The sequence below is a fragment of the Argopecten irradians genome, chromosome 1 (assembly GCF_041381155.1).
Source record: "Argopecten irradians isolate NY chromosome 1, Ai_NY, whole genome shotgun sequence".
NCBI classification, from domain to species: Eukaryota; Metazoa; Mollusca; class Bivalvia; order Pectinida; family Pectinidae; genus Argopecten; species Argopecten irradians.
The window spans coordinates 18,169,081-18,184,573 of NC_091134.1; the positions used below are offsets into that span (position 1 = coordinate 18,169,081).

The window sequence follows — 15,493 nt, forward strand, 5'->3', positions numbered from 1 at the left end:
GGAACTTATTTCTACGGCGAAGGAACACTTCTATCCACTGACAAAACACATGTGCAAAATCTAGTTGATACACAGCAGTTGACAGAGGAGATCGGGTGTACACTTTGTGTGAAATAATAGGCTGAAGATCTTCAACATGCAATCCTTAACAAGATATGCCCGGCTTTTCCCTAGGCGGTGAGTTAAATCAGTTGCTTCGTATGTTTAGCATCATCTTTATAGTCTGACGATGCACATTAATAATCTTCGGTCTTGACCTTAGCCTAGCTTAATATTTCTGCAAATAAGATTGTTTTCGCTCGGACGTCTATATATATATTTAAAATGAATTGACTTATTTTAGTTCTACTAATTTAATATGAGATAATATACTGTGTGTAATTAGCTCAAGAGAGACGACCCTCAAGTGTATAAGTTCGTTGTTGTAATGTGTATCTGCACAGCTGATCATGACCTATGACCTGTCTGAATCGAATATAACGGGCACCTGCTGTATTAATGATTATAGACATGTCAATGGTCACCATACCTGTGATAGTTCGTAACTGGATCAACACTAAGCTGAACTAATGGTACTAGTCATTGAGATCCAGTAGTTACAATACATTGTATTATTAAAATGCACAATGGTGGTTCTCCCATTTTATCTGAGAACCCTTAAATATGTATATGGACCAATTCATGGAATCCAGTGCAAACCCTGCAGTGTACTGTATGTAATTGTGTGTGTTTTAATTATTGCCACAATAGAATACCTAGTTAATTACCTTGGTAGTTAATTTAGTATCTATAATATAGACACTGCCTGTCATCCTATCCTTTTGTTATATAATTAAATAGCTAATTATATAATTAGTTATACATGTACTGGTTTATCATTTACATGACTTTGTCTATTACTATAGGATTTGTCTCACCATCTTTTTAAATGTCGGTGTTCTGCACTCTAAGCCAGGGCTTTTTCTCACTGCTTTGGGAATGGGGCCTGTGGCTTTGATTTTGGGAAAATGTGTGACAAAACAAGGATTTTGGGAAAATTATGAAATATGAAATAAAGCATAACAAATAAGATTTTTTATTTCCAGTGTAGTTTATGTACTTTTCTGACGCCAATTCACAAATATTTAATGTCTTAACCAACTAAGTTCATGTAATATTTTTGGATAGTTTTCAAGAAATTTTGATTTTGGGAAATTTAAGGCTTGAATTAGGAAAAATTGAGAGGTTTTGCCATGGGGAATGGGGCCAAATTTCGGCTCCAAATCATGTTGGAAAAAAGCCCTGTAAGCATATTAGTCCGCTAAACCTGCCTATATTATTAGGCTTTTTTAATTTTTTTTTGCCTAATATATAATATTAGGCAAAAAAAAAATTTAAAAAGCCTAATAATATAGGCAGGTTTAGCGGACTAGAATATATATGCATGACATAGAATATGAATGCATTCTGTTACAAGACCATTAATTTGCTTATTTAATTTGATGTAAATACATGATTTAATGTGATCTAAACATATCACATGCATTTGCCTTTTAATTTATAACAATTAATTGACAAAAGTATGTCATTTATAGACTATAACGATCATAAACTAATTACAGAATTATAATTTAATAGCATGTACATACACGTACATGTAATTATATCATATTAATTACAGAATCATATCATGCCGTAGTCTGTCAGCTATGCCTGATCAACAGTATGTTGCTGTAAATGAACCGATGCATGATTATGCTCCGGGAAGCAAAGAAAAGAAAGAATTAGAAGCAGCAATTTCTAAGTATGAAAATTCTATAGAAGATATTCCTATCGTTATCGGTGATGAGGAAATCCGGACAAGTGAAGTGCGCCACCAGGTCGCTGTAAGTTTATACATTTGTCTTATAATCTTAAGTTACATAGAGACTTGATCCAAAATAGCTGTCACATGTATATATATATAAGCATTGATGGAAATACCTGCAGTGTAAATCACGATATACAAGTTAAATTTGATATTTTGGCTTTATTTTAATTAATGGTTCTATTAATTTGAGCATATTTTTAAAATTCTTTGTCTGTTGAAGTCCTTAATTGTGCAACTAATACATGTTTACTTTAATGCCTGTTGTTAATTAAAATTATATCATTAAAGGTTATACAGCTGTTATTGTATGATACAATATGACATTTTTTTATCATGATAATATTACATTTAGTACACCATAATGGTTTAAGCTGCAATTTAATATTGTAGCTCAAAAGACTTTAAGACAGTAAATGATGTCGTCTTTAGAGCTACAATTGGTGCCTATTACTGCTAATGGAGCAAAGTAATGATTATGCAAACCATTTAAAAACGTTTATTTGCATTTCATCTTACTTGTTCGATATCGCTTACTTACTAGGCTATAAAACTGAACCACATAGATTATCAAATTGCCACCAAGGCATTATTTTTTACGTAATACATATGAAGATCTTTCTGAAGGTGATTTTTACGGCAAGTCCAGAAATTGTGAATATGACATCGTGTGAGGGGTACGGTAGATATTAAGAATGGTAGTTATGTTTGTTTTGGACAAAAATAATATGTAAATGCATGTATACGCATAAAATAATTGGAAACCTACAAAAAAGTATAGAAAACTGTGCCCGAGTGATTTTCGGAGGCAGCGCTCCACTACAACACATAGGGACCAATTCGTACCCGGCCGAAAAGTATAGTAGGCCGGGTACGTATATTCGTTCTACATAATGGTGGAAGACTGTACAGTCTGCAGTATGATTTGTATATAGCTATATATAATCCTTGTATGTTTATATTTTGTAGCCATTTGACCATCAGAAAAGAATAGCAAAGTTTTCATATGCTTCAGCAGTAAGTATCTTAATTATAATTAAGAAAACTCTCTGCCAATTGAAACAGAGAAAAAAATGTAGCGTTCAGGTACAAAGGATTGAGTCGCTGTAATGATATGTATAATATGACAATGGTATTGTAGATACATGTACATCTTCATTAGTATTAAAAAGTGAAAATTAGATTTTTTTGTAATTTTATTTTGCTGTAACTTGTTGCTGATACTTCTATTGCATTCAAATTAGTAAAAAAATATTTTAATTATGGAATTTGATAGCTAGTGAATGCTAATCATGATGGCCTGGTTCTCCAGAACCAAAAGTATTAAACAAGTCATTTTAAGCTAATACTCTAGGTATCCACGCCTTAATATGGCAATTATAACTGAATGTAAACTGTTCCACTTTTAAGACAGGATTTTAAGTCTATATAGGCCAGCAGGGCGTATAATATTAGTGTTGGAAGATGAGATGAAGTTGTGTTGAATTCTGAATCAGATGCTATTTACTTAGAATACACCGGTGTTAGGTTTGTGGGTTGGCATGCATGGTTGAACATATCATATTACATTTACAGTCATGTCTGGGGGAATTTTATACATTTTCTGGGTCCATGGAGATTTGTTTTTGTCCTACATGTATGTGATCATTTGTAATTGTTTGTTTTGTAACAAAAATACAGACTATTGTGTGTTTGAGACAACTTGCATACATGTACTTGTATAAATGTACACAAAAGCCCTCCAAAAAAAACGAATTTAAAGCTTCTATTACCAAAATGAACTCACTTTTAAAAGAGCTAAAAGAGAATTAAACTACAAGTAAAAAACTTCAAAAATAAAAAAAAAATTAGGAGCATAATTATCACCATTTCACATCCAGGAGTTGTGTACATATATCTAGACTAGTGTATATTACATGTAAATTAAGGCATATTTTTGAAGGGACGGGGTAAATATGGGGAAGAATTGGGTTGTTACGGATCCATTCGTTCAAAACAATAAAACATACAGTCTGTAATGGAAGTTAGGTTTGATGGTCACAAGAACTTGCATTATAAGAACATATCGATTAATTTATGTCACATTTTCAAGTCCATTCATGATCAGTTTTTAGCCCACCATCGTCAGATGGTGGGCTATTCAAATCGCCCTGCGTCCGTGGTCCACCGTCCGTCGTCCGTCGTCCATCCGTAAACAATGCTTGTTATCACTATTTCTTAAAAACTGCTGCAGGGATTTTGTTCAAACTTCACATGGAGGTTACCCTTGGTCCTTAGTTGTGCCATACAGATTTTGCGGCTGATCGGAAAAACAAGTTTGTTATAGCCATCTTTGATTTTGGCAGTTGAAGTTTGTTATCGATATTTCTTGAGAACTACAGAAGGGATTTTGTTCAAACTTCACATGGAGGTTACCCTTGGTCCTTAGTTGTGCCATACAGATTTTGCGGCTGATCGGAAAAACAAGATGGCCGCCAGGCAGCCATCTTTGATTTTGGCAGTTGAAGTTTGTTATCGATATTTCTTGAGAACTACTGAAGGGATTTTGTTCAAACTTCACATGGAGGTTACCCTTGGTCCTTAGTTGTGCCATACAGATTTTGGGCTGATCGGAAAAACAAGATGGCCGCCAGGCGGCCATCTTGGATTTTGATAGTTAAAGTTTGTTACCGTATTTCTCAAAAGTACTGAAGGGATCTTTCTCAAATTTCATATGTAGGTTCCCCTAGGGCCCTAGTTGTGCATATTGCATTTTGGGACCGATCGGTCAACAAGATGGCTGCCAGGCGCCATCTTGGATTTTGATAGTTAAAGTTTGTTACCGCTATTTCTCAGAAGTACTGAAGGGATCTTTCTCAAATTTCATATGTAGGTTCCCCTAGGGACCCTAGTTGTGCATATTGCATTTTGGACCGATCGGGTTAACAAGATGGCCGCCAGGCAGCCATCTTGGATTTTGATAGTTAAAGTTTGTTACGCTATTTCTCAGAAAGTACTGAAGGGATCTTTTTCAAATTTCATATGTAGGTTCCCCTAGGCCCTAGTTGTGTGCATATTGCATTTTGGGACTGATCGGAAAAAGAAGATGGCCGCCAGGCAGCCATCTTTGATTTTGGCAGTTGAAGTTTGTTATCGATATTTCTTGAGAACTACAGAAGGGATTTTGTTCAAACTTCACATGGAGGTTACCCTTGGTCCTTAGTTGTGCCATACAGATTTTGCGGCTGATCGGAAAAAGAAGATGGCCGCCAGGCAGCCATCTTTGATTTTGGCAGTTGAAGTTTGTTATCGATATTTCTTGAGAACTACTGAAGGAATTTTGTTCAAACTTCACATGGAGGTTACCCTTGGTCCCTATTTGTGCCATGCAGATTTTGAGGCTGATAGGGAAAAACAAGATGGCCGCCAGGCGGCCATCTTGGATTTTGATAGTTAAGGTTTGATATCCCCATTTCTCAAAAAAGTGCTGAAGGGATCTTTCTCAAATTTAATATGTAGGTTCCCCTAGGGCCCTTGTTGTGCATATTGCATTTTTGGACCAATCGGTGAACAAGATGGCCGCCAGGCCGCCATCTTGGATTTCGATAGTTAAAGTTTGTTATGGCTATTTCTCAGATAGTACTGAAGGGATCTGTCTCAAATTTCATATGTAGGTTCCCCTAGGGACCTAGTTGTGCATATTGCATTTTGGGACCGATCGGTCAACAAGATGGCCGCCAGGCAGCCATCTTGGATTTTGTTATTCAAAGTTTGTTAGCTATTTCTCAGAAAGTACTGAAGGGATCTGTCTCAAAATTCATATGTAGGTTCCCCTAGGGCCCTAGTTGTGCATATTGTGATTTGGGACCGATCGGTCAACAAAATTGCTGCCAGGCAGCCATCTTGGATTTTTATATTCAAAGTTTGTTATCGCTATTTCTCAGAAAGTATTGAATGGATCTTTCTCAATTTTCACATGTAGGTTCCCCTAGGGCCCTAGTTGTGCATATTGTGATTTGGGACTGATTGATCAACAAGATGGCCACCAAGGAGTCATCTTGGATTTTGATAGTTGAAGTTTGTTACCGCTATTTCTCAAAAGGTACTGAAGCAATCTGTCTCAAATTTTATATGTAGTATGTTTGAAAAAGTTTAAAAAGTAGAGAAAAGATCCATCTTTCCTTTGTCAGATATAGATCATTCTTTGGTGGGCGCCAAGATCTCTCTGGGATCTCTTGTTTAGCATTACTGCACAGAAGTCAGATTGTACCTGTAAATACTTCTTTGAATTTCAGCATTGAAAATTATCTTTGGGTTACTAATTAGGAATGGCCATTGAACCCTATGAGTCATTATATTTATGAATTAATGTTGAAAAATGAAACAAAAGGTACTGTCTTTTTTTAAGAACTAAACTTAAATCCCTTCCAGATCTTGTATGTAATTTGATAGTCACTGGATGTATATGTTGATATTGTGATGTTTCTGTTTATTTGTGCAGGATATAGTACAGAAAGCTATTGACACAAGTTTACGTGTACGACGGGACTGGGAGAGACGCCCTCTGTATGAACGGGCGGAGATCTTCCTCAAAGCTGCTGACCTGATGAGTGGAAAGTACAGAATGGATCTCCTAGCAACCACAATGATGGGACAGGTTGGTTTTAAAGCCACCAGAAAGATCAATTGTATAAATACCATAATTTATTACAAGCAATGTGAATAAATAAAATAATATTTTTGATGAGACAAAAGCAGACAACCATATTGATATACAGGCCCTCTGAGACTTTTGTAGAACTTTAATCTGTAACCTAGACTATCTTGCCTCAATCTCTCCTGTAGCCCAGGTATGGTGGGATCAAGAGAGATGACACTTGTTTATTTTTACCTGTAACTGACTCTAAGTCTGTGGAGTAATTTGATACCAGGAATCTGAGGCTACAGTGTTTATATTGTCCCCAGTATGATAAGGTTTCAGATACCTGAAACTTTCAGAAACAAGTCTTGTGTATATATATAATATACAGTAGGCATTCGTTTTTGCTGCAGCAGCTAAATCTTGACATCTTCAAGTGTAACTAGAGTTCAAATATAATGTAGTGTGAATCATATTTAAGGTTTTTTCTTTCAGGTGAATATTTAGAAGGGCTTAGCTATAAGATACTGCAGATTTGATGGGATGTGTGTGACTGTGTATATTTTATCAGACTAGGTTAATAATTAATTCCTTAATATATATCTCTTATACATGCCTCTGACTTAGGTTGAACAGGAATTGTTTTGAATAAAGGACAGAAATTAATCTGGTTCATTGATTAGTTAATAATGTGGAAATCATTTATAGGGATTTTCAGTTGCGCAAAAAAAAAAAAATTAAAAAAGATATAAAAGAAAATATTGGTCTCAAGTAGTATGTTTTATTGGGAAATAGAATACATATACTCATACAAAAACAATCATCAAAACTCCAAACATATAAACATGACTCTTGATATTTGTCATATTGTATAGATTAGTGTGTTTAAACTATGTGTATTCATAAATATCATTTACTTTGTTCTATAACCAAGATGTGATGATACAGAGTCTGCAGTGTTAATACCCGAAAAGAAGTTATACTGAATACTGAATAGGTACCATTTTAGCAAAGGCTAAAAGGCCTTTAAGCATTACTGTAAGGTCAAATTTAAGGGTTCACTGTGTGGAAGTACATGTAGGGTATCTCTGTGCCTTTAGCAGTTTATTTGTCAGATAGGTGAGGTAACATTTTGAATTAGACATATGGCATTATTATAGCATATAAAAGTTAATGGTTAACATTGTACTCTCGTTTTAGCACATGATTACACATACTGTACATGTTTTGTTTATAGGCAAAGAATGTAGTACAGGCTGAAATAGATGCCGCAGCTGAGTTGATAGACTTCCTCAGATTTAACGCACAGTTTGCCCAGGTAATTAATTCTGTTAGACATGGTAATATATTGGCTTTAATTACTAAGAACAAGATAATACATGTATTATGAATGCTATAGATTCAATTTGAAATTGAAAATCTTAGGAGTAACTTTGTACTATATCATAGAGAGAGTTGAGTTGTTAATCTGCATACATATAAATTTGGTGTCATTTCTTCTATGATCTTTTTTGACATACAAATAGGTAACCAATACATATATAAAAATGAAATTCACATAGTCTTATGAGCAATAAAAAAATAATAATAAACAAAAAAACTAATCATTTATAATACTCTATGATATTTAGGATATCACGAAATACCAGCCACTTAGTCCATCTGAGAACATCACCAAGAATTCCACTATCTACAGAGGTATGGAGGTATGTGTCTGCTTAGTTTACAAAGATGTGCTAGATTTGTAAGTAATTATTTTGTGAAAACATACTATAAGTTTACAGTATTTAAATTTCACTATATTCACCATATTCCTTTTGAAGTTTGACAAGACATTTTTTATTTTGATAATCTATTGTTTTTACAATTATTGTCATATCTAATTTAGAAAGTTGTACTATACATTAAATTTAAATTAAATATACTAATACTTAAATTTAAATTAAATATACTAATACTTGATTTTGATTTTAAAACCGGCTATACTTTAATTCCTTTCAGGGTTTCTGGGCGGCTATCACTCCTTTCAATTTTACAGCCATTGGAGGTCACTTAGCACAGGCTCCAGCCATTATGGTCAGTGTTTGTTGAGATAGAAATAAAACATGATGCATGTACTTAATATTAAAAAAAATTAATATTACCAAATGTCGCTGTTTTTTCTTTAAAATGAAGCCAATTTGAAATAGAAAAGTCATTTCAATTGACAGAAATATAAATGCATATGATGCACATGAACGTTTTGTCTTCACAATTAATTGTTACCTCCACAATTGATTTATATTATTTTATTAATTTTCAAAAGGGTTCCAAAAACATTAACAAAGAGTTAATTCACCTGAAACAGTTATTCATATCTTGTATGTGCACATCATAATCACAAAAGATGCTCCTTTTGCCTATAGATACATGCTGATATATCGTCTCTGTGTTACTTTTTTTTATCTATCAAAAAATGATAAAGTATATCTAAGTCTGCCTTACAATGCTGACATTATTGTTTTGTAACAGGGTAATGTATGCCTATGGAAACCATCAGATACCGCCATGCTTTCCAACTACACAGTATTTAAGATATTCCGTGAGGCTGGAGTACCGGCAGGTGTCATCAACTTTGTTCCTGCTGATGGTCCGGTGTTTGGTGACACAATCACAGAATCTCATGATCTGGCTGGCATCAATTTTACTGGTAGTGTCAGGTAGGGATCACATTACTGATCTGATTGTAGAATCACAGTCATAATTCTTCACTAAGGATTATACAATATATCTTTTATATATACTTTTAATAGCATGTAGTTTTGTCGTTTTTAACAGAAAGTTGTAATATTCCTAGTTTCATTCTTTTAAATTATCAAATTGTATAGACTCATGGAAAACATATCTTCAATAGAGTAAGATATTGAAATTATCCTTTTTCTTTGTTTTACAGAACTTTCCATCATTTATGGAAACAGGTTGGCCAGAACCTAGAAAAGTACAGAACATATCCAAGATTGATTGGAGGTAAGACTAGTAACATGTATTTTAATATACCGGTACTTACAAGTAAGGGGCAATAACTCTACAACTTTCCAATTAAGGGCTCTTAGACAAAATTACCACTAGAAAATATACTAAGAATAGAGGAGAGGTTTCCAATTTAGTAGGCCTTTAATTATGTGAAGTGGTAAAATACAAAGGCTATATAAGAATGACATTGATAGAATCACATTGCACCTTGTACAGGTACTTGTGATTTTATGGATATTTAGTAAACAATGTCACAAATAAAAATAAGTGTTTGCAGCCTTCTTAATGATAAAAAAGAACTTGTTGTCACTTCAGTCTTTATTAATGGAAAATATAGAATTAAAGATTGTCTTGAAAGAGTTAGGAAATTGATATACAATGTGTCCTTACTGATTGATACAATATTTTGCTTTTATGATTCAATATGAATAAGGTACTTTGTAAGTTTATGTAGTCATGCAGTATTTAAAAAAAAAAAAAAAAAAAACAGATAAATAAACAATAAGTCAATTGTTAATTATAATTATGAAAGTGTCTAATTTTGCTATTACAAGATTTAAATCCATTAATTGATTTCTAGAATGCGGTGGGAAGAACTTCCACTTCGTGCATCCCTCAGCAGACGTTGACAGTGTAGTAAATGGAACCATTCGTTCAGCCTTCGAGTACGGCGGTCAGAAGTGTTCCGCCTGTTCGCGTGCCTACATCCCAGAATCCTTGTGGCCAAAAATCAGAGATGGGATGGTTAATATCCACAAGCAGATCAAAGTCGGATCTCCACTGGACAGTAGCACCTTCGTGTCAGCTGTTATAGATGACAAGGTGAAACTTTTTATCCTCTAATTCCCACATAAATCCAGTGTGATTTATATATCTTATTGAAGGTCTGTGGACACCAATATGTTAAATTTCCACATTTGTTTATTTTAACAGAATTCATGTTGTCAATTACTCATACTTTTATGTCTTTCTAATATTTGAGGATTTCTAAGTTTATTGACAAAGATATTATTTTCTATCGCCAGTCATTTAACCGTATCAAGGGATATCTCGATCATGCAAAGACGTCAAAAAATCTCTCGATCATAGCTGGAGGATCTTGTGATGACAGGTGAGTTTCGTCATAACACTACCTAATGGTAAATACCGTACGTATGCCTCAACATTGGAGTAAGGGGTGATAATCATTTCAATCAACAGTTGTTAGTATAATGTTGTTAGAAGGTCAGCTGACTTATTATTTTTCTTTTGAACAACAATGCTGTTTTACTGTTAATACGATGCTAGTTTCAGACACTTTTTGTGCAACTTTAGATATATTTTGGAATTGAAGCCTTATTGCCAAAATTAAGTTTTATTTACATGATATAAAATGTTACATTTCTTTATTTTCAGCAAAGGATACTTTGTGGATCCAACCATTATAGAAACCAAAGATCCATCAGACAAAATTATGCAAGAGGTATAATCATCTTAATTAACTCTATTTGATGTATCTATTATGGAATATATATCAATAATAATCAATACAGCGGTTGTGTATCACAATATATATTGTGGTAGGCTTCTGCCGTATCATGGCAGCTCTACCAATAGATCAGTATGTATTTAATGTAGCTAATTATCTTATGTTAAAGTGAACAGTCGGGCAAGGATGGCTAAAGTCGGTAAAAAATGGTGTGAATGTATCCAGTATAATTCTTATGAAATGGAAAAATAAAATCTCTCGTCAAAATCTGTCTGCGTACGAAGAAATTAATTTAAAGTATGGAAATTCTAAAACGTCCTCCTGGCTCACAATGTCCGTGGTTACATTTCCACGCCGCCTCGCTTTCAGTGCTTTCAACTTTTCTTTACTTCAATGTCAGAACTGGGAAACTAAGCAGAACTTGACCGTCGTATTAATATGTGAGAAGTTTTGGAAGGCCAATGAACGCATTTAGACTGGTTTTCTTTTGCCGACAATTCTTTTAAAAATCTTTTGAAATCCATGTACCTTCCAGTACATGTATTCTGTTGACAATGCTATGATGACAACTAGAATTCTACTGTAATGAAAATTGAGATTTGAATAATTTCAAGAAAGCTGTATTATTTCAATTGAAGACATCCTCTGAAAAGTGATATTTGAGTAGTTGCATAAAAAAAATCTGTAATAATTTAATTTAAGACATTCTTATGAAACATACACACTAATTCATGTGATGTAAGATAATTGATAGAATATTACAAACTCCATTTTTCCACCTCCAGGAGATATTCGGCCCTGTGGTATCAGTGTATGTATATCCAGATAACCAGTATAAAGAGATCACAGAACTCGTCACAAAGACATCACCGTTCGCTCTGACAGGCGCCATCTATGCTAAGGATGAGTAAGTGTTATCACTCCATGACCTGTTCTTAATCTCATAACACCCATATTCAGTCATCAATTAATAGAATGTATTTATTGCTTAGAAATTTATAAACATCAGTACCACATACTTGATTTAGATAAATTAAGATAGGGGGGGGGGGGGGGGGGGGCGCAACGTCCTGGGTTATGGAAAATGTAGAAATTCTTGATGGAACCGGCCGTGGATTCAAAAGAATACAGAGGCCTCACTTGTAATCCAGGTAAATGTATAAAAGATAAAGATTGATCGTTGTTCTGAGGACGACTCGCTTAGAGTTGAAACATGTCAACAACTATCTGATAAAAAAAATCAGCTTACTGGAAAGAACTACCGTGTTGGACTCACTTTTTTATACATTTAACTTTGGTATTAGTTTGATGTTCAGTTCAGAAATTGACTTATTTTACAAATTTCCTCTTTTGTCATGTTCAATTATAGTCTCTGCTTCTCAAAAGTTTGGAAATTAATGTGTCTGGATTGTGTCTTATTACAAAAAATTTGAGAGAGTTATGATCATATTAAGATGTTTTATTAAAAAATGATGTTACTTTCTACAGGAAGGTTAAGAGTGAACTGGTTGACATGCTAAAGGACTCGGCTGGTAATTTCTACATCAATGACAAGTCTACAGGGTCTGTTGTGGGACAGCAGCCATTTGGAGGAGCGAGACTGTCAGGTATGACAATCTGTGATAAAAACATCAATGTACACATTGTTACTGGACTGTAAACCACTTTATGTCCATTAGATACAGATTTCCGCGTAATCTCGTGAAAGAGCTCAAACAGAAGTTAAAATGTTTCACTACTGATTGTATAAAATGTATGTATGAATGCACGATTAATTGTCAGTAAGATTGAAAATAACAAGGCACAAAATATCGATTTTGATTAGTTTGATTGACAACTGGCAATTGGTCAACTAAACACATTTTTATGACAACGATTGCTGATGTTTTAGGTACAAACGACAAAGCTGGAGGTCCTCACTATCTACTGAAGTTTACATCTGTCCAGTCGGTCAAAGAAACAATGGTACCATCTACAGAATGGCGGTACCCCTCGATGACCGCCTAAGACTGTATTGGTTACGGTAATACACTATATGATTGGTGTGGAACTGCTTACAAACCTTCTGTGAAGTGTTACATCTGGGTCTACATACGTACGAGTCATGTGTTTCCTCATTTGTGATCAAGAATTCATATCAATCAACTAGAACATTTAAATGGAAGATACAATTATCTAAAGTCCTTGCCTTTGCTATTATAAGTGGTTTATTAAGATATAAAAAATATTGATTTGTTATTATGGTTATTCATCAAAGGTTATATATTTACTCATATTTATTATATACTTTATGTTTATGGAAAATATAGGTTATAACAACAGGACTAACAAATATTTTATGGTTGGAAGATTTTGTAAAATACCGTATAAAAGTTTCCATTAATGAAGGGAGATTATCCATATCAATTTTATTGCAACTGCTAAGAAGAATATGGATCTGGAGAAGCTGACATTTCATATTTTGAACTTATTTCTTCTTCTCGCTTTATTAAACATTTAAGGCATTCGGTTCAAATTACTATCTATCCATTGTATATTTACTTTGACAGTACTTATGATCTAGATAACAGGTATTGTTTTTAGTGGTTGATTTTGAATAGATTATTAAAAAATAATCTAGATGTGGATGAAAATATTAGTGATACTTATCGTTAAGGTTGCAGTGTGTTTGCTGCTGATATCATTCCATCGTCACAGAAACTGGCTATTTCATCTATCATATGTTTAACATATTCAGTCTATACAAAGGGTCATTCATATGGCTTTACATCAAAAATTTATGTCCGCTATAGTTGTAAATGATTGAAGTTCACATTTTAATGTAATTAATACACTGTATATCCTTTGATGTATTTTACAGTGTTCTAGTGTTTCCGACAGTATTTATAATTAGGTTTTTACATGCTAGCACAAGCAATTATTGTTTGAACATTTGAATGCTTGTATTAACTTATAAATAGATTATATACATGTGCTATGACTCCTAATGAATTCCACAGGGTTTGTAATTATTAAGAGGAATTTAAATGGTTAATTTCTGTGATTGTGGTCATTCCAATTATGCAAACAAACATTTCCTTTTCTAGGTTGTAAGTGTGTTAGGACTATTAATATGGTTTGATTGAGAACATCTCATGAAGCCTTAATGCAAAATTATGACAAAATTATTCTATGATTTGTAATCTACAGTTATTAACACGGGAGATAACTCTCAATATCTTAGAATGTGGTTTTATGTCCACTAATTTGAGTTTAAATTATTTTATCTTTTATTTTGTATTTGTGGTCCCTTTCGACAGCATAATATTGATATGAAGGAATCTCCTACCTCTGATCAAATGGTACATATATATACAGAAATACCTTTGTTGATACTCACATTCCCATAATACTCCATAATGATCTATATTAGATTTATCTCCCTTTGGTTTTGTCCCGCTGATCATGCGACCTTTGTTTTAGCTTCTGCTTACAGTTTAAAATGTTTAAATTCTGGTAAGCAATGCATATGGATATACACAGATTTTTATTTTAATGTTTGAATTGTATGCATGCATTTAATTTCCAATGTTGAATCAGAATTCAACATTTTTGCTCAACATTTTGTTTCATTATCATATCATGTATTATTCTAGATTGTTACTATTAACACTTGGTCCTCATAATTTAATTAACATATTACATTATGTTTACGGTTATGCGTGTAATACATACGGTCATGCGTGTAATACATATATAATAAAATTAAATAGTGCTAGAAAGTGATTTGTTTTATTTAACCTATGTTGTATTACAAATTACAAATTACCATGAAAACGCATGATGTTTTAACGAACTGAACATATCAAATTATATCTCTATTCTTCTTATACATATATATGCTTAGCAAAAGGCACAGACACATTTTATTTACCATAACATGCAGATATTGGAAAATTGTAATGGTTGTGACTTTGGATTCAGTAATGAATAATATGGAGAGAGAAAAAAGAAGAAAAAAACCTGTCCCCACACTCCACTCTTTCAACCATTCTAATACCATATCATATTCTGCAGTTACATATATACCCCTTTGATTGAAGTTAAGGGGTATATTGTTATCATACTGTCTGTCTGCATGTCCATAGAAAAATCTATTTGGACATACTACTACTAAATTTTTGGATCATTTTCCACAGACCATCTTAAGGCCCTGTCCCACTGGCGTTTAGGAAGATTTGCGAATGTATTGCTCACAAAATTGGCTGATATTCGATGAACATACGCAATATTCGTAAATCATACTTGTATCTGTCGCCCAACATCCGCAATTATCCGCAATGGCGTGTTTTTCCGTTCCCAGGATTTTTGAACTGCACAAAATTTTGATTGCGGAAATCATTCGCATTAGATACGTTATTCGTTCGCAATACATACTCAATACATGCTTATTATATGCGCTGTATATTCGCTTTTATTCGTTGATATCCGCAACTGACTGGGTTTTGCGGCTTTAAAGCGAACTTGGACAGTGTGTAAAACGAATGTATAGCGCACCAATCACGTTGAC

At 33.7% G+C, this 15,493-nt stretch overlaps 1 protein-coding gene across 1 annotated transcript; it reads left to right on the forward strand.

The window, feature by feature from the left end:
* Window positions 1-20: 20 nt before the first annotated feature.
* Window positions 21-14,705, forward strand: LOC138319447 (delta-1-pyrroline-5-carboxylate dehydrogenase, mitochondrial-like). Its single transcript, XM_069262606.1, has 15 exons — window positions 21-177; window positions 1,661-1,865; window positions 2,816-2,863; window positions 6,327-6,482; window positions 7,702-7,782; window positions 8,096-8,170; window positions 8,466-8,540; window positions 8,976-9,163; window positions 9,397-9,470; window positions 10,057-10,298; window positions 10,502-10,587; window positions 10,872-10,938; window positions 11,730-11,851; window positions 12,433-12,551; window positions 12,836-14,705. The coding sequence occupies exons 1-15, from the start codon at window positions 137-139 to the stop codon at window positions 12,949-12,951; spliced, it is 1,695 nt and encodes a 564-aa protein (XP_069118707.1). The 5' UTR covers window positions 21-136; the 3' UTR covers window positions 12,952-14,705.
* The last annotated feature ends 788 nt before the right edge of the window (window positions 14,706-15,493 follow it).

Coding starts and splice junctions, on each gene's coding strand:
- LOC138319447 (XM_069262606.1), top strand. CDS start 137: ATGCAATCCTTAACAAGATATGCCCGGCTTTTCCCTAGGCG. Junction 1,866..2,815: donor AAGTGCGCCACCAGGTCGCT/GTAAGTTTATAC, acceptor TATATTTTGTAG/CCATTTGACCATCAGAAAAG. Junction 11,852..12,432: donor GCCATCTATGCTAAGGATGA/GTAAGTGTTATC, acceptor TACTTTCTACAG/GAAGGTTAAGAGTGAACTGG.